Here is a 26,385-nt window from a genome sequence, read left to right on the forward strand (position 1 = left end):
CTCTCTGATTTAAGGGGATAAAATTTGAGAGTTTGAAAATTGCAAAATATTCAAAATTTTTGACAAATTTCCATTTTTTTCACAAATGAATGCAAGTCATATCAAAGAAATTTTACCACTATCAAGAAGTACAATATGTCGCAAGAAAACAATCTCAGAATCAGTTTGATCCGTTTAAGTGTTCTAGAGTTATTAACTCAAAGTGACACTGGTCAGAATTGTAAAATTAGGCCCGGTCATAAAGGTTAAAATAGGCTCGGGGAAGAAGGGGTTAAGCCTCAGATCACATCTACAAGACGTCATCAACCACGACCGATGGATCCTGTAACTAAGGCTCCGATCACATCTACAAGACGACACCAACCACGACCGATGGGTCCTGTAACTATGGCTCCGATCACATCTACAAGACGTCACCGACCACGACCGATGGATCCTGTAACTAAGGCTCCGATCACATCTACAAGACGTCACCAACCACAAACGATAGATCCTGTAACTAAGACTCCGATCACTCCTACAAGAAGTCACCGACCACGACCGATGGATCCTGTAACTAAGGCTCAGATCACATCTACAAGACGTCACCAACCACAACTGATGGATCCTGTAACTAAGGCTCAGATCACATCTATAAGACGTCACCGACCACGACCGATGGATCCTGTAACTAAGGCTCCGATCACATCTACAAGACGACACCGACCACGACCGATAGATCCTGTAACTAAGACTCCGATCACTTCTACAAGACGTCACCGACCACGACCGATGGATCCTGTAACTAAGGCTCAGATCACATCTACAAGACGTCACCGACCACGACCGATGGATCTTGTAACTAAGGCTCCGATCACATCTACAAGATGTCACTGACCACGACCGATAGATCCTGTAACTAAGGCTCCGATCACATCTACAAGACGACTCCGACCACAACCGATGGATCCTGTAACTAAGGCTCCGATCACATCTACAAGACGTCACCGACCACGACCAATGGATCTTGTAACTAAGGCTCCGATCACATCTACAAGATGTCACTGACCACGACCAATGGATCCTGTAACTAAGGCTCCGATCACATCTACAAGACGACACCGACCACGAGCGATGGATCCTGTAACTAAGGCTCCGATCACATCTACAAGACGTCACTGACCATGAGCAATGGATCCTGTAAATAAGGCTCCGATCACATCTACAAGACGTCACCGACCACGACCGATGGATCCTGTAACTAAGGCTCCGATCACATCAACAAGACGTCACCAACCACGACCGAGGGATCCTGTAACTAAGGCTCCGATCACATCTACAAGACGTCACCGACCACGACCGATGGATCCTGTAACTAAGGCTCCGATCACATCAACAAGACGTCACCAACCACGACCGATGGATCCTGTAACTAAGGCTCCGATCACATCTACAAGACGACACCAACCACGACTGATGGATCCTGTAACTAAGGCTCCGATCACATCTACAAGACGTCACCGACCACGAGCAATGGATCCTGTAACTAAGGCTCCGATCACATCTACAAGACGTCACCGACCACGACCGACGGATCCTGTAACTAAGGCTCCGATCATATCTACAAGACGTCACTGACATCGACCGATGGATCCTGTAACTAAGGCTCCGATCACATCTACAAGACGACACAGACCACGACCGATGGATCCTGTAACTAAGACTCCGATCACATCTACAAGACGTCACCGACCACGACCGATGGATCCTGTAACTAAGGCTCCGATCACATCTACAAGATGTCACCAACCACGACCGATGGATCCTGTAACTAAGGCTCCGATCACATCAACAAGACGTCACCAACCACGACCGATGGATCCTGTAACTAAGGCTCCGATCACATCTACAAGACGTCACCGACCACGACCGATGGATCCTGTAACTAAGGCTCCGATCACATCAACAAGACGTCACCAACCACGACCGAGGGATCCTGTAACTAAGGCTCCGATCACATCTACAAGACGTCACCGACCACGACCGATGGATCCTGTAACTAAGGCTCCGATCACATCTACAAGACGTCACCGACCACGACCGATGGATCCTGTAACTAAGGCTCCGATCACATCTACAAGACGTCACCAACCACGACCGATGGATCCTGTAACTAAGGCTCCGATCACATCTACAAGACGTCACCGACCACGACCGATGGATCCTGTAACTAAGGCTCCGATCACATCTACAAGACGTCACCGACCACGACCGATGGATCCTGTAACTAAGGCTCCGATCACATCAACAAGACGTCACCAACCACGACCGATGGATCCTGTAACTAAGGCTCCGATCACATCTACAAGACGTCACCGACCACGACCGATGGATCCTGTAACTAAGGCTCCGATCACATCTACAAGACGTCACCGACCACGACCGATGGATCCTGTAACTAAGACTCCGATCACATCAACAAGACGTCACCAACCACGACCGATGGATCCTGTAACTAAGGCTCCGATCACATCAACAAGACGTCACCAACCACGACCGATGGATCCTGTAACTAAGACTCCGATCACATCAACAAGACGTCACCAACCACGACCGATGGATCCTGTAACTAAGGCTCCGATCACATCAACAAGACGTCACCAACCACGACCGATGGATCCTGTAACTAAGACTCCGATCACATCAACAAGACGTCACCGACCACGACCGATGGATCCTGTAACTAAGACTCCGATCACATCAACAAGACGTCACCAACCACGACCGATGGATCCTGTAACTAAGACTCCGATCACATCTACAAGACGTCACCGACCACGACCGATGGATCCTGTAACTAAGACTCCGATCACATCAACAAGACGTCACCAACCACGACCGAGGGATCCTGTAACTAAGGCTCCGATCACATCTACAAGACGTCACCGACCACGACCGATGGATCCTGTAACTAAGGCTCCGATCACATCTACAAGACGTCACCGACCACTGATGGATCCGGTCTCTCGGCCTCTGGTCTCCTCCTGGAATCCCCTCAGTGCTGACGTCACACAGATCCTGTTCTGTCTCCAGGAATATAATCTGCGGGGAATGTTCTCTGCTCTGTATATAATGTCTCCTGGGCGCAGGTCTCTGTATAATGGCTGATAACAGAGAGAACAGAGATCCAGGAGAAGTATGAAGCGTCTGCAGCACTGAGGGGGAGGAGCTGTGGTGACGTCATCATTATCACAGGTCCTTCACCACTTCTCTCCTGAGCTCCGCCCCCTGATCACATGGCGGTGACGTCACAACAGGTCATTCACCACTTCTATCCTGAGCTCCGCCCCTGATCACATAGCGGTGACGTCACCACAGGTCCTTCACCTCTCATGAGCTCCGCCCCCTGATCACATGGCGGTGACGTCACCACAGGTCCTTCACCACTTCTCTCCTGAGCTCCGCCCCCTGATGACATGGCGGTGACGTCACCACAGGTCTTTCACCACTCCTCTCCTGAGCTCCGCCCCCTGATCACATGGCGGTGACGTCACCACAGCTCCTTCACCCCCTCCTGAGCTCCGCCCCCTGATCACATGGCGGTGACGTCACCACAGGTCCTTCACCACTTCTCTCCTGAGCTCCGCCCACTGATCACATGGCGGTGACGTCACCACAGCTCCTTCACCCCCTCTCTCCTGAGCTCCGCCCCCTGATCACATGGCGGTGACGTCACCACAGCTCCTTCACCCCCTCTCTCCTGAGCTCCGCCCCCTGATCACATGGCGGTGACGTCACCACAGGTCCTCCCGCTCTCAGTGCAGCAGCTCCGTCCTGGGTGTGCGCAGCTCTTGCTCTCTGGTATCAGCCAGCAGCAGGTTTCCGCTTCCCGCCATTCCGGTGAGATTACAGGGAGGGTTTGTGGTGAATCTGTGAGAGGAGAGTGTGGGGTGAGATCAGAGCTGTTCCTGTGGAGGCTCCTGCTCCATGTGACTGCGGCTCCTCAGTGTTGTATGGGGGATGTGCAGCGGCTCCTCCTCACCTCACCGCCCCCGCTGGAGGTGGAGTTACCACGGTGACCGCCCCCGCTGGAGGTGGAGTTACCACGGTGACCGCCCCCCGCTGGAGGTGCAGTTACCACGGTGACCGTCCCCCGCTGGAGGTGCAGTTACCACGGTGACCGACCCCCGCTGGAGGTGGAGTTACCACGGTGACCGTCCTCTGCTGGAGGTGGAGTTACCACGGTGACCGCCCCCCGCTGGAGGTGCAGTTACCACGGTGACCGTCCCCCGCTGGAGGTGGAGTTACCACGGTGACCGACCCCCGCTGGAGGTGGAGTTACCACGGTGACCGTCCTCTGCTGGAGGTGGAGTTACCACGGTGACCGCCCCCGCTGAAGGTGGAGTTACCACGGTGACCGCCCCCGCTGGAGGTGGAGTTACCACGGTGACCGTCCCCGCTGGAGGTGGAGTTACCACGGTGACCGCCCCTGCTGGAGGTGGAGTTACCACGGTGACCGACCCCGCTGGAGGTGTAGTTACCACTGTGACCGTCCCCTGTTGGCGGTGTAGTTACCATGGTGACGGTCATCTGCTGGCGGTGTAGTTTCCACGGTGACCGTCCTCTGCTGGAGGTTTAGTTACCACGGTGACTGTCCTCCCCTGGAGGTTTAGTTACCACGGTGGCCGTCCTCCCCTGGAGGTTTAGTTACCACAGTGACCGTCCTCCCCTGGAGATTTAGTTACCACGGTGACCGTCCCCTGCTGGCGGTGTAGTTACTACGGTGACCGATCTCCTACGAGGCTGATAATGAGTGGTCAGATTGGTGGAGGAGGCCGCGGTGGAGTTTGTGGCTTTTCCTCCTGATTCTTCCTGACAAATGTCGGATATTTGGGGCAGAATTCAGTGATTGTCGTTATATCGTCCCCTGTGATCTCCATCTTCTCCTTTATCATGAAGACGCCGGCAGGACGAGATCCCTCCAGCTGATCCAGTGTTCATCTCTCCTTCTCCTGAATGACCCCGAGGATGGACGAGGACGAGACCACCAGAAGATTATTACAATTCACCCTGGAGATCATCTCCCTGCTGAGCGGAGAGGTAACTCCTCTACATTTCTATCAGCTTTATTGTGTTATGTAACAAGTCCGACATCGGGAAGAGGAAATCCAGAGGAGGAAGAGAAGGATTCTTTACTGTAAGAGCAGTGATTGTGTGCAGCTCTCTGCCAGGAGGAGTTGTCATGGGGATTCCCTATAAGAGCTGTAGAGGGGCCTGGATGTCTGTCCTGAGTGTAATAATATTCCAGGTTATGGCCCCAGATTACTGGAGATGGTTATTGATCCCGGGATTTCTACTGATTGTCAGATCTGGAGTCGGGAAGGAATTCTTCTCCCTAAGTGTCTCTCTCCATACACAGGATTACACAATAGTGAGGAAGACACCGGGGGAGGGTGTGACTCCCATCATCCATCTCCAGGAGTCAGGAGGGCGGAGCCCGGACCCCATCACAGAGCCTCCCCCGCACCCCCCGATACATGAGAGGAAGAGGAAGAAGATCCTAGAGCTCAGCAACAAGATGATTGAGCTGCTGAGCGGAGAGGTGACTGCTGGGACATTATACAGGACAGCACTGGAGGATTCTGGGTGATGACCGGAGAGGTGACTGCTGGGACATTATACAGGACAGCACTGGAGGATTCTAGGTGATGAGCGGAGAGGTGACTGCTGGGACATTATACAGGACAGCACTGAAGGATTCTGGGTGATGACCGGAGAGGTGACTGCTGGGACATTATACAGGGCAGCACTGGAGGATTCTGGGTGATGACCGGAGAGGTAACATAGTAACATAGTTACATAGTTAGTAAAGCCGAATAAAGACTTGCGTCCATCAAGTTCGACCTGTAAGTTCTGTAATTGCTAAAGTTGATCCAGAGGAGGGCAAAAACCCCAAATGATTTGGCCAATCTTCACCTGAGGAAAAATTCCCTCCCGACTCTGAAACCAGCAGTCAGAATAAATCCCTGTATCAACCTACTATTTTATTCTATTTTTAAGTATACGCTGAAATCTGCCTGGTATCTAGAAATGCATCCAGTCCCCGCTTGAACTGGTTTAGTGAATCTGACATTACCGTCTCCTCACTCAGTGAATTCCATATTCTCACTGCTCTTACCGTAAAGAACCCCTTCCTATGCTGGTGCTGGAACCTTTTCTCTTCCAGTCTTAGTGAATGCCCTCTTGTTACCGTAATATCCCTCCTTTTGAACAAATCCCTGGCAAGATCTCTATACTGTCCCCTAACATATTTGTACACATTTATTATGTCCCCCCTCAACCTTCTCTTTTCCAGTCTGAATAGTCCTAGTTTTGCCAACCTCTCTGGGTATTGCAGTCCCTCCATTCCCCTTATTAATTTTGTTGCCCTCCTTTGTACCTTTTCAAGCTCATTTATATCCTTTCTATATATTGGGGCCCATAACTGAGCACAGTATTCCAAGTGTGGTCTGACCAGTGCTTTGTACAGTGGAAGAACAATGTTCTCATCCTTTGCAGCTATACCTCTTCTGATACATCCCATTACCCTGTTTGCCCTTACAGCAGCGGCCTGACTTTGGGCACTCCAATTTAGTTTGCTATCAATCAAGATGCCCAAGTCCTTCTCCATCTCTGAATTCCCCAATGATTTCCCATTCAGTGAGTACTGGTGACTTCCATTTTTCCTTCCCATATGTATGACCTTACATTTCTCCTCATTAAACCTCATTTGCCATTTAATGCTCCACCTACCCAGCTTATCCAAATCCCTCTGTAGGTCTGCACTGTCCTCTTTTGTATTAATTGTTTTACATAACTTTGTGTCATCTGCAAATATTGATATTTTACTATTGATCCCGTTGACTATGTCGTTAATAAAGATATTAAATAACATTGGGCCTAGTACAGACCCCTGTGGTACCCCACTAGTGACGCTTACCCAATCTGAGTATATTCCATTTATAACCACCCTCTGCCTTCTATCCTTTAGCCAGTTAGCTACCCACTTGCAAACATTTTCCCCCAGCCCCATCATTCTCATTTTGTATACCAACCTATTATGTGGCACGCTATCGAACGCTTTTGAGAAGTCGAGATACACGACATCCACTGGTTCCCCCTGATCTACTCGAGAGCTAACCTCCTCGTAGAAGTCAATCAGGTTTGTTTGGCAGGAGCGATTCCTCATGAATCCATGTTAGTTCGGGGTTAATAGATTATTAGCATCAAGATGCTCCATAATTGCCTCATTAATAAAGCCTTCAAAAATTTTGCCCACAACGGACGTCAGACTCACCGGCCGATAGTTTCCGGCGTCACTTTTTGCTCCCTTTTTGAATATTGGCACTACATTCGTCTGTCGCCAATCAAGTGGTACAGACCCAGTCTCAACAGAGTCCTTAAATATAAGATATAAGGGTCTGTCTATCACATTACTTAGTTCCCTTAGTACCCGTGGGTGTATGCCATCAGGTCCTGTTGATTGGTTTATTTTAATGTTACTGAGGCGTTTCTGTACCCCAGCTTGGGTTAGATTTGTCATACTTAGTGGAGGATTAAGCTTGTCACTTCTCATTTCGCCTGTTAGTTCTTTTTCCTTTGTGAAAGTTGACGAAAAAAATGTATTTAATAGATTAGCTTTATCCTCATCTTTCTCTATGATTTTGCCTTCCTCACTTTTTATCGGTCCAATATTATCCGATTTAATCCTTTTACTATTTATATACGTAAAGAACAGTTTGGGATTTGATCTACTTTCCCTAGCAATACGTCTCTCTGTTTCCTCCTTCGCTATTTTTATTTGTTTTTTGCAGGTTCTCGTTTTTACCTTGTAACACATTAGTGCCTCCTTACTGTTTTCCTGTTTTAATCTCTTGAATGCCTCTTTTTTGCTATTTAACGCCCCTTTTACGTTCTTATTCAACCATATTGGTTTCCGCTTATTTCTGGCCCTTTTATTCCCATACGGTATATACCTCTCGCACTGAGTATTCAGAATTCTTTTGAAGGTTTCCCATTTACTATTCGTATTTCCTTGATTAAGAACTTTGTCCCAGTCTATAAGTTGAAGGTTTTCTTTCAGCTGATCAAACTTCGCCCTCCTAAAGTTTAATGTTTTAGTTGTTCCCTTATTGATAACCCTACTGAAGGGCATTTTGAAATTGATAATATTATGATCGCTATTACCTAGGTGCCCCCCTATCTGTACCTCAGTTATTCTATCAGACCTATTAGTCAATATTAGGTCCAACACGGCCTTCCCTCTCGTTGGTTCCTGCACTAGTTGGGAGAGATAATTATCCTTAATATTTGTCAAGAACCTTTTTCCTTTCTGCAATCTACAGGTTTCTGTTTCCCAGTCAATATCCGGGTAGTTGAAGTCCCCCATTACAATCACCTCATTATGTTTTGCTACTTTGTCTATTTGTCCTAATAGCAGTTTCTCATTCTCCTCTGTTATATTGGGTGGCTTATAGCAGACCCCCAGTAATATTTTATTATTATTTTTTGCCCCCTCTATCTCTACCCACATGGACTCGACCCCCTCTTCTCCCTCTCCTATATCTTCCCTTAGTCTGGGCTTTAGACGTGACTTTACATATAAGCAGACTCCTCCGCCCTTCCCCTGTTTCCGGTCCCTTCTAAATAAACTATAATCTATTAAATTTACCGCCCAGTCGTAGCTATCGTCTAGCCAAGTCTCTGTTATACCTACGATGTCATACCTCTCCTCCGATATTAGCGCCCGCAGCTCATCCGCCTTATTGGTCAGGCTTCTTGCGTTGGTCAGCATGCAAGTTAAAACTTTGGGGTTATTTAGCATCCTATTCTTCTCTAACGATCTAACTGTACTATCCCCACCCCCCTCTCCACCCTCATTATATTCACTTCTCCCCTTCCCCCTTGCTTGCCTCACATTCCACCTATTTCCTTGGTTCCCCCCCCCGTCTCTAGTTTAAAAACTCCTCCAACCTATTAGCCATCTTCTTCCCCAGCACCGCTGCACCCTCCCCATTGAGGTGCAGCCCGTCCCTACGGTAGAGCCTGTTGCCGACAGCGAAGTCGGCCCAGTTCTCCATGAACCCAAACCCTTCTGCCTTGCACCAACTCTTTAGCCACTTATTCACCTCCCTAACCTCCCGTTGGCGCTCCTGTGTGGCTCGCGGGATTGGTAGTATTTCTGAGAAAACTACCTTGGAGGTCCTTGCCCTAAGCTTCCTACCTAGATCCTTGAAATCATTTTTAAGGACCCTCCATCTACCACTCACTTTGTCACTGGTGCCAATGTGGACCATGACCGCTGGGTCTTCGCCAGCCCCACCCAGTAACCTGTCAACCCGATCCGCGATGTGCCGGACTCGAGCGCCAGGGAGGCAGCACACCGTTCGGCGATCCCGGTCTTTGTGACAGATTGCCCTGTCTGTCCCCCTAATAATAGAGTCACCCACTACCAGGACCTGTCTAGCCTGCCCTACACTGCCCCCCTCCCCCTCATTACTGGAGCATACACTCCCCCGGCGGTCAGAGGATCTGTCGTGCTCCAATAATGCCGGTTCTGAACCAGCCTTCCTATACTTCTTCCCTCTATCCCTTCTAACTGTTACCCAGCTCTCTGCCTGTTCAGCCTGCGCTTCCCCACTAAGCTCCACCCCCAGTGTTGACCCATTGAGTGTCTGCTCGGTGAGCAGCAAACTCCGTTCCATGTTGTCGATGCTCCTCAGTACCGCTATCTGAGCACTTAGATCCAGGATTTGGGCTTCCAAGTGCACGATATGCTCACATCTCTCACAGCAGTATGGATCCTTGAGCGGTAGCTCAGGGAATGCATACATTGCGCAAGATGTACACTGCACGGCTCCGACCAACATGGACGTCATTCTAAATATGGGGATACAGTCAGTATATATGTACAAGTACAAAACACAATTATTTATATATAGGTGTATGGACGGGGATCAATTAGGGATGTGCAAGTGTATCGATTAGATATCGGCGCGGGATCAGTTAAGTATGGACGGGGGATCAATTAAGTATGGACGGGGGATCAGCTGAGTGGGTCAGGTGGATTAATTAAGTATGGACGGTGTGTCCGTTAACTATGGACTGGGATCAATAAGTATGGACTGGGGAAATAATTAATTGTGGACTAGGGAATCAATCAATTAATTATGGACAGGGGGTTTAATTAAATAGGATGGGGGGTAAAGCAAATAAATAGGTATGGACGGTGGGTCAATTAACTAAGGACTGGGGATCAATAAGTATCAATAATATCAATAAATATGGACTGGGGAAATAATTAATTGTGGTCTGGGGAATCAATCAATTAATTATGGACAGGGGTTCATTAAATATGGTGGGGGATAAGGCAAATAGATAGGGACTGGGGATGAGTAAAAGTGGACAAGGGGAATCTATTAAATAGGACAAGGGGGATCAATCAATAATGGGCTGGGGGGTTCAATCATTTAAATTTGGTCAGGGGGATCACTTTAATATGGACGGGGGGTGGTCGGGGATCAATTAAATGAGGACGGGGGGGTCAATTTAACGTGGTCAGAGGGATCAGTTAAATATGGACGGGGTGTTCAGGGGAATCAATTTAAATATGGACGAGGGGTGATCAATTAAATATGGACGGGGGGGTGATCAATTAAATATGGACTAGGGAATACAATACAATTACAATACAGATACAAATACAATACAGTACAGTACACACTTGGGTTCAGTAGGGCCGCTTATCGCGGCCTCCTGCCCCTCACTCACCTCCTCTAGGGACGCTGCTCGCTATCACAGCGCGCTTGTCCCTCCGGTCGCCTCTTACCGGTCCTCCTGATCACCTCCTGGTCACCACCACCTGGCACCCTCCGCCGGCCGGCACTGCACGCTACCACAGCGCTCTCTTGCGCTCGTCCCTCCGGTCGCCTCCTACCGATCCTCCCGGTCCGCTCGGTCACCTCCGCCTGGCTCTCCTCCCTTCCCAGGAGCTCTCTCCACACACAGCACAACTCTTGCAGCACACGGCAGGCTCCGCCTCCACCACTTCCTGTCAGGCCTCCTCCCACTTCCTGTGTAGAGGTGACTGCTGGGACATTATACAGGACGGCACTGGAGGATTCTGGGTGATGACTGGAGAGGTGACTGCTGGGACATTATACAGGACAGCACTGGAGGATTCTGGGGGATGAGCGGAGAGGTGACTGCTGGGACATTATACAGGACAGCACTGGAGGATTCTGGGTGATGAGCGGAGAGGTGACTGCTGGGACATTATACAGGACCGCACTGGAGGATTCTGGGTGATGAGTGGAGAGGTGGCTGCTGGGACATTTTGCAGGACAGCACTGGAGGATTCTGGGTGATGACCGGAGAGGTGTCTTCTGGGACATTATACAGGACGGCACTGGAGGATTCTGGGTGATGAGCGGAGAGGTGACTGCTGGGATATTATACAGGACAGCACTGGAGGATTCTGGGTGATGAGCGGAGAGGTGACTGCTGGGACATTATACAGGACAGCACTGGAGGATTCTGGGGGATGACCGGAGAGGTGACTGCTGGGACATTATACAGGACAGCACTGGAGGATTCTGGGTGATGAGCGGATAGGTGGCTGCTGGGACATTATACAGGACAGCACTGGAGGATTCTGGGTGATGAGCGGAGAGGTGACTGCTGGGACATTATACAGGACAGCACTGGAGGATTCTGGGTGATGACCGGAGAGGTGACTGCTGGGACATTATACAGGACAGCACTGGAGGATTCTGGGTGATGACCGGAGAGGTGACTGCTGGGACATTATACAGGACAGCACTGGAGTATTCTGGGTGATGACGGTGTCGTTGTTGTCAGGTTCCTATAAGGTGTCAGGACGTCGCTGTCTATCTCTCCATGGAGGAGTGGGAGTATCTAGAAGGACACCAGGATCGGTACCAGGAGGTGATGATGGAGGAGCTCCGGCCTCTGACATCACCAGGTGAGAGGAGACTCTTGTTGGCTCCGGTGGATGTGATGACGTCTCTCGGCCTCGTCCTATAATAGATGATTTTTCTCCAGACTTGCTCTGCTTTTCTCTACATTTTCTCACAGCTTTCATTCCCTGATTATTCTCTTCTGATCTGTGAGTCGCGGTTTCTCCGCTGTCGTCTTCATCAGTCTTGAGTCTTCGTCCTCGGCGGCTTCTTTCAGAATCTTTCACCATCCTTAGAGCATCGGTCACATTTTGTCTGCAGATGTCCCAGCGCTTCTGTCCTTTCTCTCCTGTGAGATCTTTCGGTACCTGAGTCTGTTGTGGATTGTTACTCAGCAGAGTCGGGGTTAATTTACTGATGATTTTCCCCCTAATCCGCTGTCGCTCGTCCGTCCCTCAGAATCGGTGCCGGCTCAATGTCGTCATCAGTCGTGGTCGGGCGTCCGGCTCCTCCCTCTTGCCTGACACTTGTGTGATCTTCCTTGGTCTCCTCCGTTCATTCTTCTTCTTTGTGACAAATCACTTTCTTCTTACTGAGCACAAAGTCCTGGATAAATATCGGCACCGGACCGTCCCTCAGACCCCGAAACACGAGTCCTGAGATAAAGATGGAGCGTGGTGGAGCCGATCACCCACCAGAGCCTGACATGGAGGCTCCAGCAGTTCTCGGCCCCCGCGTCTATTCACCACTCGCTCTGCAGGCGGAGAAGCACAGAACTTTCCGCACTGGAGGAGAAGGTCGGATCACCGCGCGCTCCTCTCTATAAGGGTAATGTGTCTCCTGGAGGAGAAGGTCGGATCACCGCGCACTCCTCTCTATAGGGGGAATGTGTCTCCTGGAGGAGAAGGTCGGATCACTGCGCACTCCTCTCTATAGGGGGAATGTGTCTCCTGGAGGAGAAGGTCGGATCACCGCGCACTCCTCTCTATAGGGGGAATGTGTCTCCTGGAGGAGAGCGGCGATTCTGAGTACGGAGAGGTATAGACCGTGCAATGCCCCATGGGAAATAAGATATGCAGAGAACGGGGTCTCTAGCGCCACCTACAGGAGGCAGCAATCCTAGGAGTCAATATCAATGTTTCAACCCCATCCTGTTGGGAAAAATTTCCATTTTTTTCATTTTTTTTTTCCTCTCCTTCCATCAGCCAGAACACTTCTATTTTCTATCCACAGATGTTTGAGGTTTTGTGTTTTTTTCGCAGGAAAAATTGTGCATTTTACCATATAATGTGCTGAAATCAGGAAAAAAAAAATCCAGCTGCGGTGAGACAGTTAGTGAAAAAAAAACAAAACCCAATTCCACATTTATATTTTGTTTTTTGTTTCTCTGCATTTATTGGGCGGTAAGAACGACCTTGTGGCGATTTTCCAGGTCAGAACAGGTACAGCGATTCCAAACTTCTGGGTTTGTTTTTTGAATATATTTTTTGGGTTAAACAGATTCTGTGGCATCGGACCAGACAATCTCTCCTTGGCTCCCCGTGTGCATCAGTAAGCGCCCATGACCCCGGTGCCTGCTCTCTAGTTGTCCTTTCTACACATTGATAGACGCTAACCGCTGCGTACCGGGTGCTCCCCACAACACCGTCCTTCCGGGTTCTGTGACTTCATCCGTCAGCCGTACATGTGCCCTGTTTTCTTCCTTCAGAGACAAACTCAGAACTTTCCGAGCACTTGCTGCCTATTTTAGTGTTTATATCGATGTGGATGCGGAGATTTATGTCTGTTTAAAAAGGAATAAAAACACATTAACTCGTGTTTTTTTGGCTCTCAAAATACAATCACTGGTAAATGGTCACCGTCCTTCCCCCAATCTCCATACAGTAAATTAGGAGAGAAGAAACCAATTGATGTAAATGTGGAGCTTTCTCCAGCTCCTCTGTGGTTCCATCCCTGGTGGAGATGGAACTTGGAGTTGTGTTTCTTAGCACGGCTCCTCCATCTGACTGACGAGGGTCTTCTCTGTCCCTCTCCTGAGGGTCCTCATCCTCCGAGTGCAGAGCAGAGAGCATTAGGCTTTGGTCTCGCTGATTACCACTTCATACTTGGGGCCCACAATGTGCTGGGACCTCTGTACCGGGGGTGAGGACCACAACAATGTAATTTAGTCCCTGATACATAAAACTAGAATTACCGGTTCTGAGAGACGAGTCTCATATATAGACAGATACACGGCAGGTCATGTATTCCGTCTCTGTGTCTCCACAGATGGATCCAGGAGGAGCAATCCACCAGAGAGATGTCCCCGTCCTCTGTATCCCCAGGAGTGTCCAGAGGAGAATCACAACATCCCGGAGGATCATCAGGTAGATGACACTGAAGTCCCCACAACATCTGACCATGACGTGATGGGACTTGAGCTCATCTTACATTTTTATGGTGAAGATCTGAATGACATTAAGATTGAGGCTATCGATGAAGAAGAAGAGATGATGGATTCATGGACCGATCAGCAGGGTGAGGAGGGGAGACTGTCCTATCTGTTCTTTGGTCACCTACTACTACTCAAATCATCTCATCACATGACCCAATCTATTCCGTCACTATGTGTTTCCTACAGATGGATCCAGGAGGAGAAATCCACCAGAGAGATGTCCCCGTCCTCTGTATCCTCAGGACTGTCCAGAGGAGAATAACAATGTCCCGGAGAGTCATCAGGTAGACGGTGCTGAGCCCTGTACTGGATCTGTATATGGGGGGACATTTCTGGTACTGAGGTCATTGATGTCATATATTTTGGTGGTTTCTTGTATTGTGCTGATTGTTACATCTGATAAATCAGAAGGAAGATCCGACTAAGAATAAAGTGAAGGACGAGACAGAAGAAGAAGCGATGACGAGGAGGGATCAGCCGTGTGTGAGTGATGGGAAGGAGGAGCTTCCCGTAGATGTTTCCACAGGTATGTAATAATGACCGGCGTGTGATGATGATGATGATGATGACTGGCGTGTGGTGATGATGATGACCGGTGTGTGATATTGTGTGGAGTCTCCGGTGCAGTGAAGCTTTATCCGTTGTGCACATCACAGCAGAAGAGTCCGGTGGTGTCGCAACTGCTCCTCTAGAGTGCGGCTGTGCACCGATGACTAACGGGGTCGCCTCCACACTGCTTTTGATGATTTAGGAATCAAATTCTTAATTTTCCTAATTATATTACTTCTAATATTACTTCCATATTTTTATTACACAAGTCCCGTGCTGCCATATAAATGACTGAGCTTGTGATACAGACAGAACCTTTGGCAGAAGATTCCCTGTAATGAGGCAGATGGAGGCATTGTGGACCCCGTCTGACCTGGATTTGGCATTCTCCGTCTTTTTCAGCGTGCGTAAAAGAGCCGTTAGCATAGTTTTGTGCATCTCTGAAAAGAAGGACACAGCTGAACAGAGGCCTGACGGTGTCCAGAGTAACTCTGCTGCCACATTATATTGAATGGATCCCTTGGGGGTGTCATCTGAATCACATATTTTGTAGATTTAGATGGAAACCCTAATGTAAGTGCTCAGCGTAGAGCGCAGGATAAATGTGATCTAAAATGTTCTGTACCCCAGAATGCCACCAATAAAAGCTTCTACTCAACCCACGAAAAACAAGTCCCCACTCTGGTTCATCATATTAACAAAAACATAGGGTGTCCACATTATGTGACGTGGCTCCCACCTAATGAAATCCAGCAAGATCTGCTCATCTAAATATCCTCTCCTCCTGTGCCCCACAGTATGCTTAAACCACAAGTTAGCGTCCACATGTTTTGCATTATTGTAGCAAGGAGAGCCCACTTAATTTACAGGTTGGTTGTCTCCAGAAGCACAAGCTGAGCATAATGTACTAGGCACTGCAATATACCGGGCGCTACTGTGTACTGGGCACTACATCGTATGGGCACTGTGACGATACAGTTTAAAATTTTAATTAGCCAGACGATTAGATTTGTTAAGTCACAGTGGCTCAGTGGTTAGCACTGCAGCCTTGCAGCGCTGGGGCCCTGGGTTCAATTCCCACCAAGGACAACATCTGCAAAGAGTTTGTATGTTCTTCCCATGTTTGCTTGGGTTTCCTCCAGGATCTCCGGTTTCCTCCCACATTCCAAAGACATCCTGATAGGGAATTTATATTATGAGCCCCAATGGGGACAGTGCCCATAATGTCTGTAAAGCGCTGTGGAATTAATGGAACTATATAAGTGAGTAAAATATATAAATGAATACACTATTATCTTGGTGTTGACTTGTAAATGTTTGTGTATTTATGTGCCTGGTCAATAAGAACAGACCAGTATTTGTATAACCCTGAATATTAACTTCTGTTCGTTTGGAAACAAGGATGTTTACTATGCTAAAGACATGTTGTACTAAATGGCAACTAGATGTTTATTTACAAGACCCCCCTGTGATACCAACTATGTAAATTGATTAGCTCAAACAATGCCCTCCCTAACACCTTACCTGTGAATGTGTACTTGCACAGACAACTGTAGCTATTTTTAAGGGACATGTGCTTCTGTAGTAGTTAGTCTTGAAGCAGAGAATCAGAAAGGAGAATGAGAGACATCCTTCAGGACAGTAGATGGGTAGCATGTCAATTCCATTCAAAGAGACACAGATTTGGATTCTACATGACTCCGGCATAAGGGTATCAGCCCTGACTGGAAAGATACGGATCTCTGCTCCATTGACCATCAGAGAACAAGGATACATTTGGGGAGACCAGGTTGGGATGATGAAGTCACTTGGCCCCATGGATTGGATATGTTGTTTGGGGTTGCCAGGAGGAACCCACCGGTCGCCTGGAACCCATGGAGACAAAGAAGCCAGATTGGGACCCACCGGTCATCTGGCCTAATGGAAACTCTCAGAAAAGCCAGGGTGGGACCCTCAGGTCACCTGGCCTTGTACCTTGATGGACTGCTAGCTTCCTAAGCTTACCGCTACCTTCTCTCTGTGGGGGCCCGCCAGAAGCGGGAAGCCACTGGTTGAGGTAGTCGGCCCTGGAAGTTTCCAAAGTCGCAGCTGTTCTATCCCAGGCAGGCGGAGTGGAATGGTGAGACTGTGTAATGTTGTACCATCTTAGGTATTTGCTGGGACTGTTCTGTGTGTTTATTGTCCTCTTTGTGGTTCAGTAAAATATTGCCACGCTGTTTTACCCTCACCCTGTGTTGTCTGAGTAGCATTTCACCCATGGAAGACCCTGGGTCTTCACAGGCACTATAATGGCATATTTGCATTTTCACTTTGCAACATCCATTGCTGCTCGTTTCTGAAAAACACCGATGGAGTCAAATTCATCACTACAACTGTAGATAAATTCCCAGATAGGTGTAATTTCCAAGACGGGATCACTTGAGGGGGGATTCTGCTCTTCTGCACTTAGGGGCTCTATATATGGAGTCCGCAAACTATTCTAAAAAAATTTTTTCTCCAAGAGTCAAGTAGCGCTCGCTATATGCTGCCTCACGCTGCATATCTGACCGTCTTTTCCAAACTGTATCTATCTGTCTCCCAGTATGTTCCCTGCATCCAATATCTGCTGTGTATCCACTGATCCCTGCTAATTTCATTCTATCTGTCTTTGGTATCTTTGATCCCATCTGCACGTTCACCTCAATCCTTTGATCCCAATACACACTGGTCCCTGGCTGCCTGTTTCCTGAATACATTTAGCCTCTGTGTCCTAATTACTCCCCCACTCCATCCATGCTTTTGTGAGCAGTCTTCCTGCCGCTCCTGCACACCTTACCCACCCCATGTGCTGTTCAGAGCTCCATAAATCAAGTGAGCCAAGGGTCGTTTTTTAAGGGTCTAAAAATGAAATATGCCAGAAATAGGCCAGAAGTGACCAGAATGTACGAATAACTATTTACTAATTGTACTTAGATTCTCTTTCTCATTCACACTTAACATTCATTATGCTAACATACACCCTTACTGTTTTTGCCCCACTAATCCTCACTGTGCTTCGCTATCCCCAAACCCCAGCACCCTCTAACCAAATCATCATCTCTCCTTCCCTCTTACCTCCCCACCTGACCTCATCTACAGACCTGCTCCTCAACCTTAGGTCTATCCTACCAAAACATAACACAAGCCGGACACTCTCCTTCTCCCACCTGCTCTCCCTCTCTCTACTTTTCCTCACTGCTGGCGACATATCTCCCAGTCCTGGACCCCCACAGCTTGCACCTTCCACCAATTCCCCCACCTATCGCTTCAAACCAACTGCAAACTACCACAACCTCTCCTATGTAAAACCCGTGCCCATGATGCCCACCCCCCTGCTCCCTCTCTCTGGAGCACCCTGGAATGCCCGCTCTGTCTGCAACAAGCTCCATTTTGTCCACGACCTCTTTACCTTTCGCAGGCTCTACTTCCTGGGCATCACAGAGACATGGCTGACACCTTCCGACACTGCCTCCCCTGCTGCGCTGTGTTACGGTGGCCTCCACTTCACCCACACTCCTCGCCCTGGTGACAGACATGGTGGAGGAGTGGGTCTTCTCCTTTCTAACATCTGCACCTTTGGCCCAACTCCCCCTCTACCCTCCCTTATTCTCCCTTCTTTTGAAGTCCACTCTGTCCTCATCTACTCTCCCTCCAACCTCCAAGTGGCTGTCATATACCGACCTCCAGGCTCGGTCACTGCCTTTATTGACCAATTCACCACCTGTCTTCTTTACTTTCTCTCTGCTGACATTCCTACAATCATCATGGGTGATTTCAACATCCCCACTTGCCAGTCAACAGCATCCAAATTCCTGTCACTTACTTCATCCTTTGGACTTACTCAGTGGTCCTCCTCAGCCACCCACATAGACGGACACACACTAGACCTGATCTTCACCCGACTCTGCACCCTATCTAACCTCACAACCTCCCCCCTTCCCCTATCTGACCACCATCTACTCACTTTCTCATCCCTGTCCTGGTCATCTGTCACCCATGTCCAGCAACTAGCACACCCTGTCAGAAACCTTGTACATCTAGACACTCACACACTCTCTGACTCTATTCTACCACTGACTTCCATATCTTCACTCCACAACACAAACAGCGCCACTGCTTTCTACAATGCCACTCTCGCATCAGCTATTGACTCGGTTGCCCCTCTTATGCATGGCAGAGCATGACAAGTCAATAGGCAACCCTAGCATATAAACCTCACTAAACAGCTCCAATCAAGCATCCAGGGTAGCAGAGCGGCGTTGAAAGAAAACACATTCTCAAGATGACTCCACTGCATTCAAAGAAGCAACACTCGCATTCAAATCAGCACTCACCTCTGCTAAACAGGCCTACTTCACAACCCTCATATTTTCCCTGTCCTACAACCCCAAATAGTTATTCAACACTTTTAACTCTCTCCTCTGCCCTCCACTTCCCCCTCCGACCTCCGTCTTCTCTGCTGAGGAGTTTGCCACACACTTCAAAAACAATATTGACCAAACATGGCAAGTCTTTACTGCCCAACTACCACAATCCTTTTGTTTTCCACACCATTGCTCTTCCCCCATAACCTCCCTTCCCAACATTACAGAATGAGACCTTACTCATCTCCTCTCCAAATCACACCTCACCACATGTGCACTCAACCCCATCCCTTCCCACCTCCTCCCCAACCTCACCCCCACACTCACCCCATTCCTAGCCCATCTCTTCAAACTATCACTAACTTCTGGTACCTTCCCCGCTGCCTTCAAAAATGCCACAATCACGCCCATCCTCAAAAAGCCATCCCTCCACCCAACCGCCTTGTCCAGCTATCACCCCTTATCGCTCCTCCCATTTGCCTCCAAACTTCTTGAGCAACATGTTCACGCTAAACTTTCCTCCCACTTCTCATCTAATTCTCTCTTCGACAATCCGGCTTCCGCCCCCCCCATTCCACCGAAACTGCTTTTACCAAAATCACCAATGACTTACAGCCAAAGCTAACAGACAATTCTCTGTACGCCTTCTTCTTAACCTGTCCTCTACTTTCGATACAGTTGACCACTGCCTCCTACTACAGATCCTCTCTTCCTTTGGCGTCAAAGACCTTGCCCTATCTTGGATCTCCTCATACCTTTCTAACAGCACATTTAGCGTCTCCCACTCACAAACTACCTCCTCACCCCTCCCCCTCTCTTCTTAATCTATACCCTTGGCCTGGGACAGCTCATAAAATCCCATCTGTACGCCGATGACACCCATATCTACCTCTCTGGCCCAGACGTCACCTCTCTGCTGTCCAGAATCCTAGCCTGTCTATCAGCCATATCCTCCTTCTTCTCCTCTCGCTTCCTCAAGCTCAATGTGGACAAAACTGAACTCATCATCTTTCCCCCATCTCGCATATCTTTCCCACCTGATCTTTCTATCACAATAAATGACATCACTCTTTCCCCTGTACCGACAATCCGCTGCCTCGGAGTAATCCTTGACTCTGCCCTGTCCTTCAAACCCCACATCCAAGCTCTCGCCACCTCCTGTCATCTCCAGCTCAAAAATATTTCCAGAATCCGTCCTTTCCTCAACCCTTAATCCACTAAACTTCTTGTGCATGCTCTCATCATCTCCCGCCTCGACTACTGCAACATCCTCCTCTGTGGCCTACCTGCTAACACTCTCGCACCCCTCCAGTCCATCCTTAACTCTGCTGTGCGACTGATCCATCTCTCGCCTCATCACGCTTCTGCTACCCCCCCTTTGCAAATCCCTTTACTGGCTCCCAATTGCCCAACGTATCCAGTTCAAACTACTAACTCTGACCTACAAAGCCATCCACAACCTCTCTCCTCCGTACATCTCTGAACTAATCTCCCAATACATTCCCTTACCCCTAATCTCCCGATACATTCCCTATCCTCCATCCTATGGAATTCTGTGCCTCAACACGTCTGATTATCCACCACACTTGGATCCTTCGGACAGAACCTGAAAACCCATCTCTTCAAACAAGCTTACAGCCTGCCATGACCTTGCCTGCTGCCACCTCAACAACACCTGAACTATTGAAACCCCCCCAACCTACTGTCTCCTTCCCCTCTCCTGTAGAATGTAAGCCCACAAGGGCAGGGTCCTCTTCCCTCCGTACCGGTCTATCATTGTTAGTTTTACTGTAAGTGATATCTGTATTTGGTATGTAACCCCTTCTTATGTACAGCACCATGGAATCAATGGCGCTATATAAATAATAATAATAGCGCTCCTCCCCTCCCGAGTCTCGCCATGTGGCTAAGCAGTACTGTACAGCCACATATAGTGCACTGCCACGTTCAGCAGAAATTGTGTAACAAATTATGTGGTCATTTTTACCCATTTTACCTTGTGAAAATGTAAAATCTGGGTCTAAAACAACATTATAGTGGTAAAAAATATTTTTTTGTGTCTTCTCCGTTCAATGGTATAACATTTTGTGAAACACATATGGCGTCAAAATGCTCACTACACCCCTAGATAATTTATTTGTGAAAATGATTAATTTGTGGCCAAAATAACATTTTTGGGGGAAATTATTATTTTTTTTTAACTTTCACGGTCCAATTTCTTAAAATTCCGTGAAGCACCTGTGGTTTCAAAATGCTCCCCATACATTTTAGATAAATTCCTTGAGGGGTCTAGTTTCCAAAATGGGGTCAGTTGTGTGAGGTTCCTTCTGTTTAGGCACATCAAGGACTCTCTAAATGCGATATGGCGTCCGCTATCTACATCAGCCACTCCAAACTTCAAATGGTGCTCCCTCCCTTCTGAGTCCTGCTGTGCACCCAAACAGTAGTTTTCCTTCACATATGGGGCATTGACATACTCAGGGGAAAGTGTACAACAAATGTTATGGTCCATTTTCTCCTGCTACCTTTTTGAACATTAAAAATTTGGAGCTAAAATAACATTTTTGTGGAAAAATTTTTCCCTTCCACATTGCTTTAATTCCTGTTAAGCCCCTAAAGGGTTAATAAACTTCTTGAATGTGGTTTTGAGGACTGCGAGGGGTGCAGTTTTTAAAATAGTGTCACTTTTGGGTATTTTCTATCACAGGACCCTCAGTCACTTTTAATGTGATGTTTTCCCTAAAAAATATGGTTTTGTATATTTTGTTGGAAAAAAATGAGAAATTGCTGATAAACGTTTAACCCTTCTAACTTCCTAACAAGTTTCATCAATGATGCTGATGTAAAGTAGACATGTGGAAAATGTTATTTATTAACTATTTTGTGTGATATAACTCTCTGGTTTAAGGGCATAAAAATTCAAAGGTTGAAAATTACAAAATACTAAAAAAAAATTTGCCAGTTTTTTTTTTATATTTTCATAATTAAAGGCAAATAATAACGACCAAAATTTAAAGTGATGCTGGTCAGAATTGTAAAATGAGGCCGGGTCATTAACCCACATAACGAGCAAAGTATCTTGGTCCTTTAGGAGTTAATGTACCTTCAGCACTATTGCAGTCTTCTGAGGTTTCCTATTATGCTCTTATGCATGCTGTGGACATGATTACGGTGGCCGGAGCTCGACTGCTCCTGGATGTACGGCCGCCTTTGTGACTAGTCAATCTCATTTGCATTCGGTACTGAAATATTAAAACTCCATTGAGTGGACACTTTTCTACACTAAGGGCATGATAGGAAGCTTGCTACGAGAGTGACATGGCACTGGTGCTACATTAAGTGGTTAATTCCTGATGACAGGTTCTCTTTATGACCTGTCTATTTGCTGTCTAATCTATGGCACCACTGACTTGTGCCAATGTCACCAGATTATAAGTGTCATTTACTTTACCCGTCATTGTGTTAATGTTATGGCATGTAGTTGTCCTCCTTATTACCGGTACTTTCACTGACGAGGGTCTTCACTGTGAGCTCCAGAAAATACATTCAGAAATCTCTTTGGATATGATTTTTTTCTTTAACACAAATCTATGTTTCATCCTTATAGGAAATCCTTGTGAGAATAACGGTTTATCACTAAATTGTAAAAAAGAAGATATCAGGAAGCACTCTAATGGAGGAAACCTCATCACCCTTCCTGCACCTCCTGGACTTCACAGCACTTCACTTTCTTATAATCCTCCAAATCATGAGGAATCATCTCCTGAGCAATCTCACATTATTACCACAATTCCTGGTGAGAAAGTGGATACAAGATTTCAGTGTGACAAGCAACTTACTAAAAGCTCAGCTCAGACACAAAGAAAACACAAAGGAGAAAAGCCATACTCCTGTTCAGAATGTGGGAAATGCTTTACATATAAATCACAATTTGTTATACATGAGAGAATTCACACAGGAGGAGAGCCATATTCATGTTCAGAATGTGGGAAATGTTCTAGAAATATATCAGATCTTGTTAAACATCAAAGAATTCACACAGGAGAGAAGCCATATTCGTGTTCAGAATGTGGGAAATGTTTTAGAAGTAAATCAGATCTTGTTAGACATCAAAGAATTCACACCGGGGAGAAACCGTTTTCTTGTTTACAATGTGGAAGAAGCTTTAGAGATGAATCAATACTTCTTGTACATCAGAGAATTCACACAGGAGAGAAGCCGTATTCATGTTGACTTTGAGAAATGCTTTACAAAAAAAAATCAAGTCTTTTGAGCCACGAGAGAAGTCACACAGGAGAGAAGCCGTATTCATGTTCAGAATGTGGGAAATCTTTTACACATAAATCATATCTTGTAAAACATGAGTAGTCAAACAGGAAAGAAACTGTAATTATGTTCTCTGTGTTTCATCAATTTTAATAAACATTGCTCAGCATAAATGAGTACACCCCTTTTGATAAATTTTATTTAATATCTCACTGAACACAAGAACAATTTCTAAAATTTTGCCAACACTGAATTTCATAGAAAATTTTGTAGAATCAAAACCTGAAAGTAAGGTTAATTAGTGATGAGTGAGCATGCTCGCCACTATTCGCTACTAGCCCGAGCATCTCAGTGCTCGAGATGCTTGGTACTCGGCGAGCATATTTTGAATGCTCAGGCTGGAGCCTGAGTCCTCTCCCTGCATGTTTGGTGTTAGACAGCCAATTAACATGCAGAGATTGCCTGCCAGCCACGGTAATGCCTCAGCCATGTTGGTTGTGGCATTACAGTGATTGGCTGGCCGCATAGTGTCATTGGGTCTATATAAGACCTGGCGCCGCCATGCTCGACACAGTTACTGTGGAATCAGACAGTGTAGGGAGAGGTGCTGCTGAGCGAGGGAGAGAATTGACGGTTGTTTTAGTGAGGTATTCCACAGCATTACAAATCCACACTAACAGTCCTTCTAAAGACAAATGCTACTGAATATTAATCCTGGTGATAGCAGGAGTTAGGCAGGCAGAGTTTGTGGAGAGCGTATACCACACAATAGGATCCTTTGCATGTTCTTTCTGCTGCTGTTACTCATATCCATAGTCCTAGATATCAGGGCTAATATTCTTATTGCTCTTAATCCTGATAATTTTGGTGAAAGCAATATAATACACCATTTTTACTGCTCCATTTGCTTGTTAGCAGCATACAGCCAGATTTGGTTGATTTGAATAGCATTGCTGTATTGTGGAAGAACAGAAACTTGTCCATCATCTCAGGTGGTCAGATATTACTGCGGTAATAATCCAGACATTTTTGGGAACGTGACAGATATTATACTCCATTTAAAGTCTGCCAGTTGTGTGTTCAAACCTATTCACACTTGGTCGCTGACCAATAGCATATCTATTAGGGCAGTGTTCCCCAACTCAAGGCCTCAGGGCCCACCAACAGGCCATGTTTTCAGGATTTCCTTAGTATTGCACAGGTGAGTGAACATGCATGATTATATATAAAAGACCCACCAACACAATTCAAGATTGACATCACATGATTAAACTACCAATACAAAAGACAATCAAGATAACGTCACATAATAAAGTCATCAATAGAAAAACCCCAATATAAAACTACACAAGTAAGTACAATAATATATATATATTTTTGTACTTTCTTATTTGTGTAGTTTTATATTGGGGTTTATCTATTGATGACTTTATTATGTGACGTTATCTTGATTGAAATCACACGATTAAACTACCAATACAAAAGACAATCTTGAATTGTATTGGAGGGCCTTTTATATGTAATCACGCATGTTAATTCCAGGTATAGCTTTGACTAAGAACGCAGGCTTGCGTTTGAAACGCGTTTCTTTGCCTTTTTTCTCCATGGAATTTCCATTTTACCATTAAAATCTTTTTGCGCATGACAGAAGCTGGAACATTTTGTATTTTTCCTTCTAACGCAAGTGGTCCCTTGAGGTCCATGCTTCAGGACGCCAGGAAGTGTGGGTAAGCTGGTTTCTTTTTTCTCCTGTTTGACAGATATTATACTCCATTTAAAGCCTGCCAGTTGTGTGTTCAAACCTATTCACACTTGGTCGCTGACCAATAGCATATCTATTAGGCCACTACCTAAAACTGTGGTCATTAGACATGATCCTATATTACTGCAGTAATAATACAGACATTTTTTGGAATGTGACAAATATTATACTCCATTTAAAGTTGGCAAGGCGTGTGGCAAGGGACGGGGAAGTGGATTTTGCCAGTCCAACTGCTAGGTCTTCCTGAGTCTTGCTCTTTTTATAAAGACTGTCCAGTTAACCCAAAAAAGGCCATTTGCAACATCTGCAATGCCAGCATCAGCAGGGGCAGCAAAACTACCAGCCTGACTACCACCAGCATGCTGAGGCACATGACAGCAAAGCACCCGACTAGTTGGGCAGAGCGCCAGGGTCCAGCAACAGTGTCTGCGGGTGACACCACTACCTGTTCCGCTGTTGTGCGTGCATGACAATCCCCTGTCTATGGACCAGGCGAAGATGTCTCCCGCCCTGCACCTGTCGTTGCACACTTGCAACCACCACCATCAGCAACCACGTTCTTGTCCCAGTGCAGCGTTCAGTTGTCCCTACCCCAGCCCTTGGAATGCAAGCACAAATACGCAGCCAACCACCCTCAGGCCACAATGCTAAACTGCCACATTTCTCGACTGCTTGCACTGGAAATGTTGCCTTTTAGGCTCATGGAGACGGAAGCTTTCCGCAACCTCATGGCTGTGGCCATCCCTTGGTACTTGGTCCCCACCCGCCACTATTTCTCCCAGTTTGTGGTCCCGGCCTTACACAAGCACGTGTCCCAGAATATTACCCGTGCCCTCACCAACGCAGTTACTGGGAAGGTCCACCTAACCACAGACACATAGACAAGTGCTTGGGGCCAGGGACGGTACATCTCACTGACTGCACTCTAGGTTAATACTGTGGAAGCCAGGACCCAGTCGGACCCTGGGACGGAATGCGTCCTCCCGACGCTGAGGATTGCGAGCCCTGGGGCAATCAGGGTTGCCCACACATTCTACAGCTCCTCCACCTATTCCT

The 26,385-nt window shown here is 47.2% G+C and overlaps 1 protein-coding gene across 3 annotated transcripts; it reads left to right on the forward strand.

Moving 5' to 3' along the window:
- The first annotated feature begins 3,746 nt into the window (after nucleotides 1–3,746).
- LOC141212344 (uncharacterized) lies at nucleotides 3,747–23,746 on the forward strand. 3 transcript variants are annotated; one of them, XM_073664898.1, is made up of 7 exons: nucleotides 4,952–5,079; nucleotides 5,399–5,581; nucleotides 11,878–12,001; nucleotides 14,205–14,453; nucleotides 14,557–14,654; nucleotides 14,779–14,896; nucleotides 22,909–23,746. In XM_073664898.1, exons 1-7 carry the CDS (start codon nucleotides 4,996–4,998, stop codon nucleotides 23,532–23,534), a joined length of 1,482 nt encoding a protein of 493 aa, XP_073520999.1. In that variant the 5' UTR covers nucleotides 4,952–4,995; the 3' UTR covers nucleotides 23,535–23,746. The 3 variants fall into 3 exon arrangements, with proteins under 3 accessions (XP_073521000.1, XP_073521001.1, XP_073520999.1); XM_073664899.1 differs by lacking the exons at nucleotides 5,399–5,581; nucleotides 11,878–12,001 and adding an exon at nucleotides 3,747–3,879 and having other exon boundaries at nucleotides 4,939–5,079; XM_073664900.1 differs by lacking the exons at nucleotides 4,952–5,079; nucleotides 5,399–5,581; nucleotides 11,878–12,001 and adding an exon at nucleotides 3,747–3,879.
- Nucleotides 23,747–26,385: the final 2,639 nt, after the last annotated feature.

The sequence above is a fragment of the Phyllobates terribilis genome, unplaced genomic scaffold, assembly GCF_046119375.1.
Source record: "Phyllobates terribilis strain yellow unplaced genomic scaffold, ASM4611937v1 Scaffold_171__1_contigs__length_4068163, whole genome shotgun sequence".
NCBI classification, from domain to species: Eukaryota; Metazoa; Chordata; class Amphibia; order Anura; family Dendrobatidae; genus Phyllobates; species Phyllobates terribilis.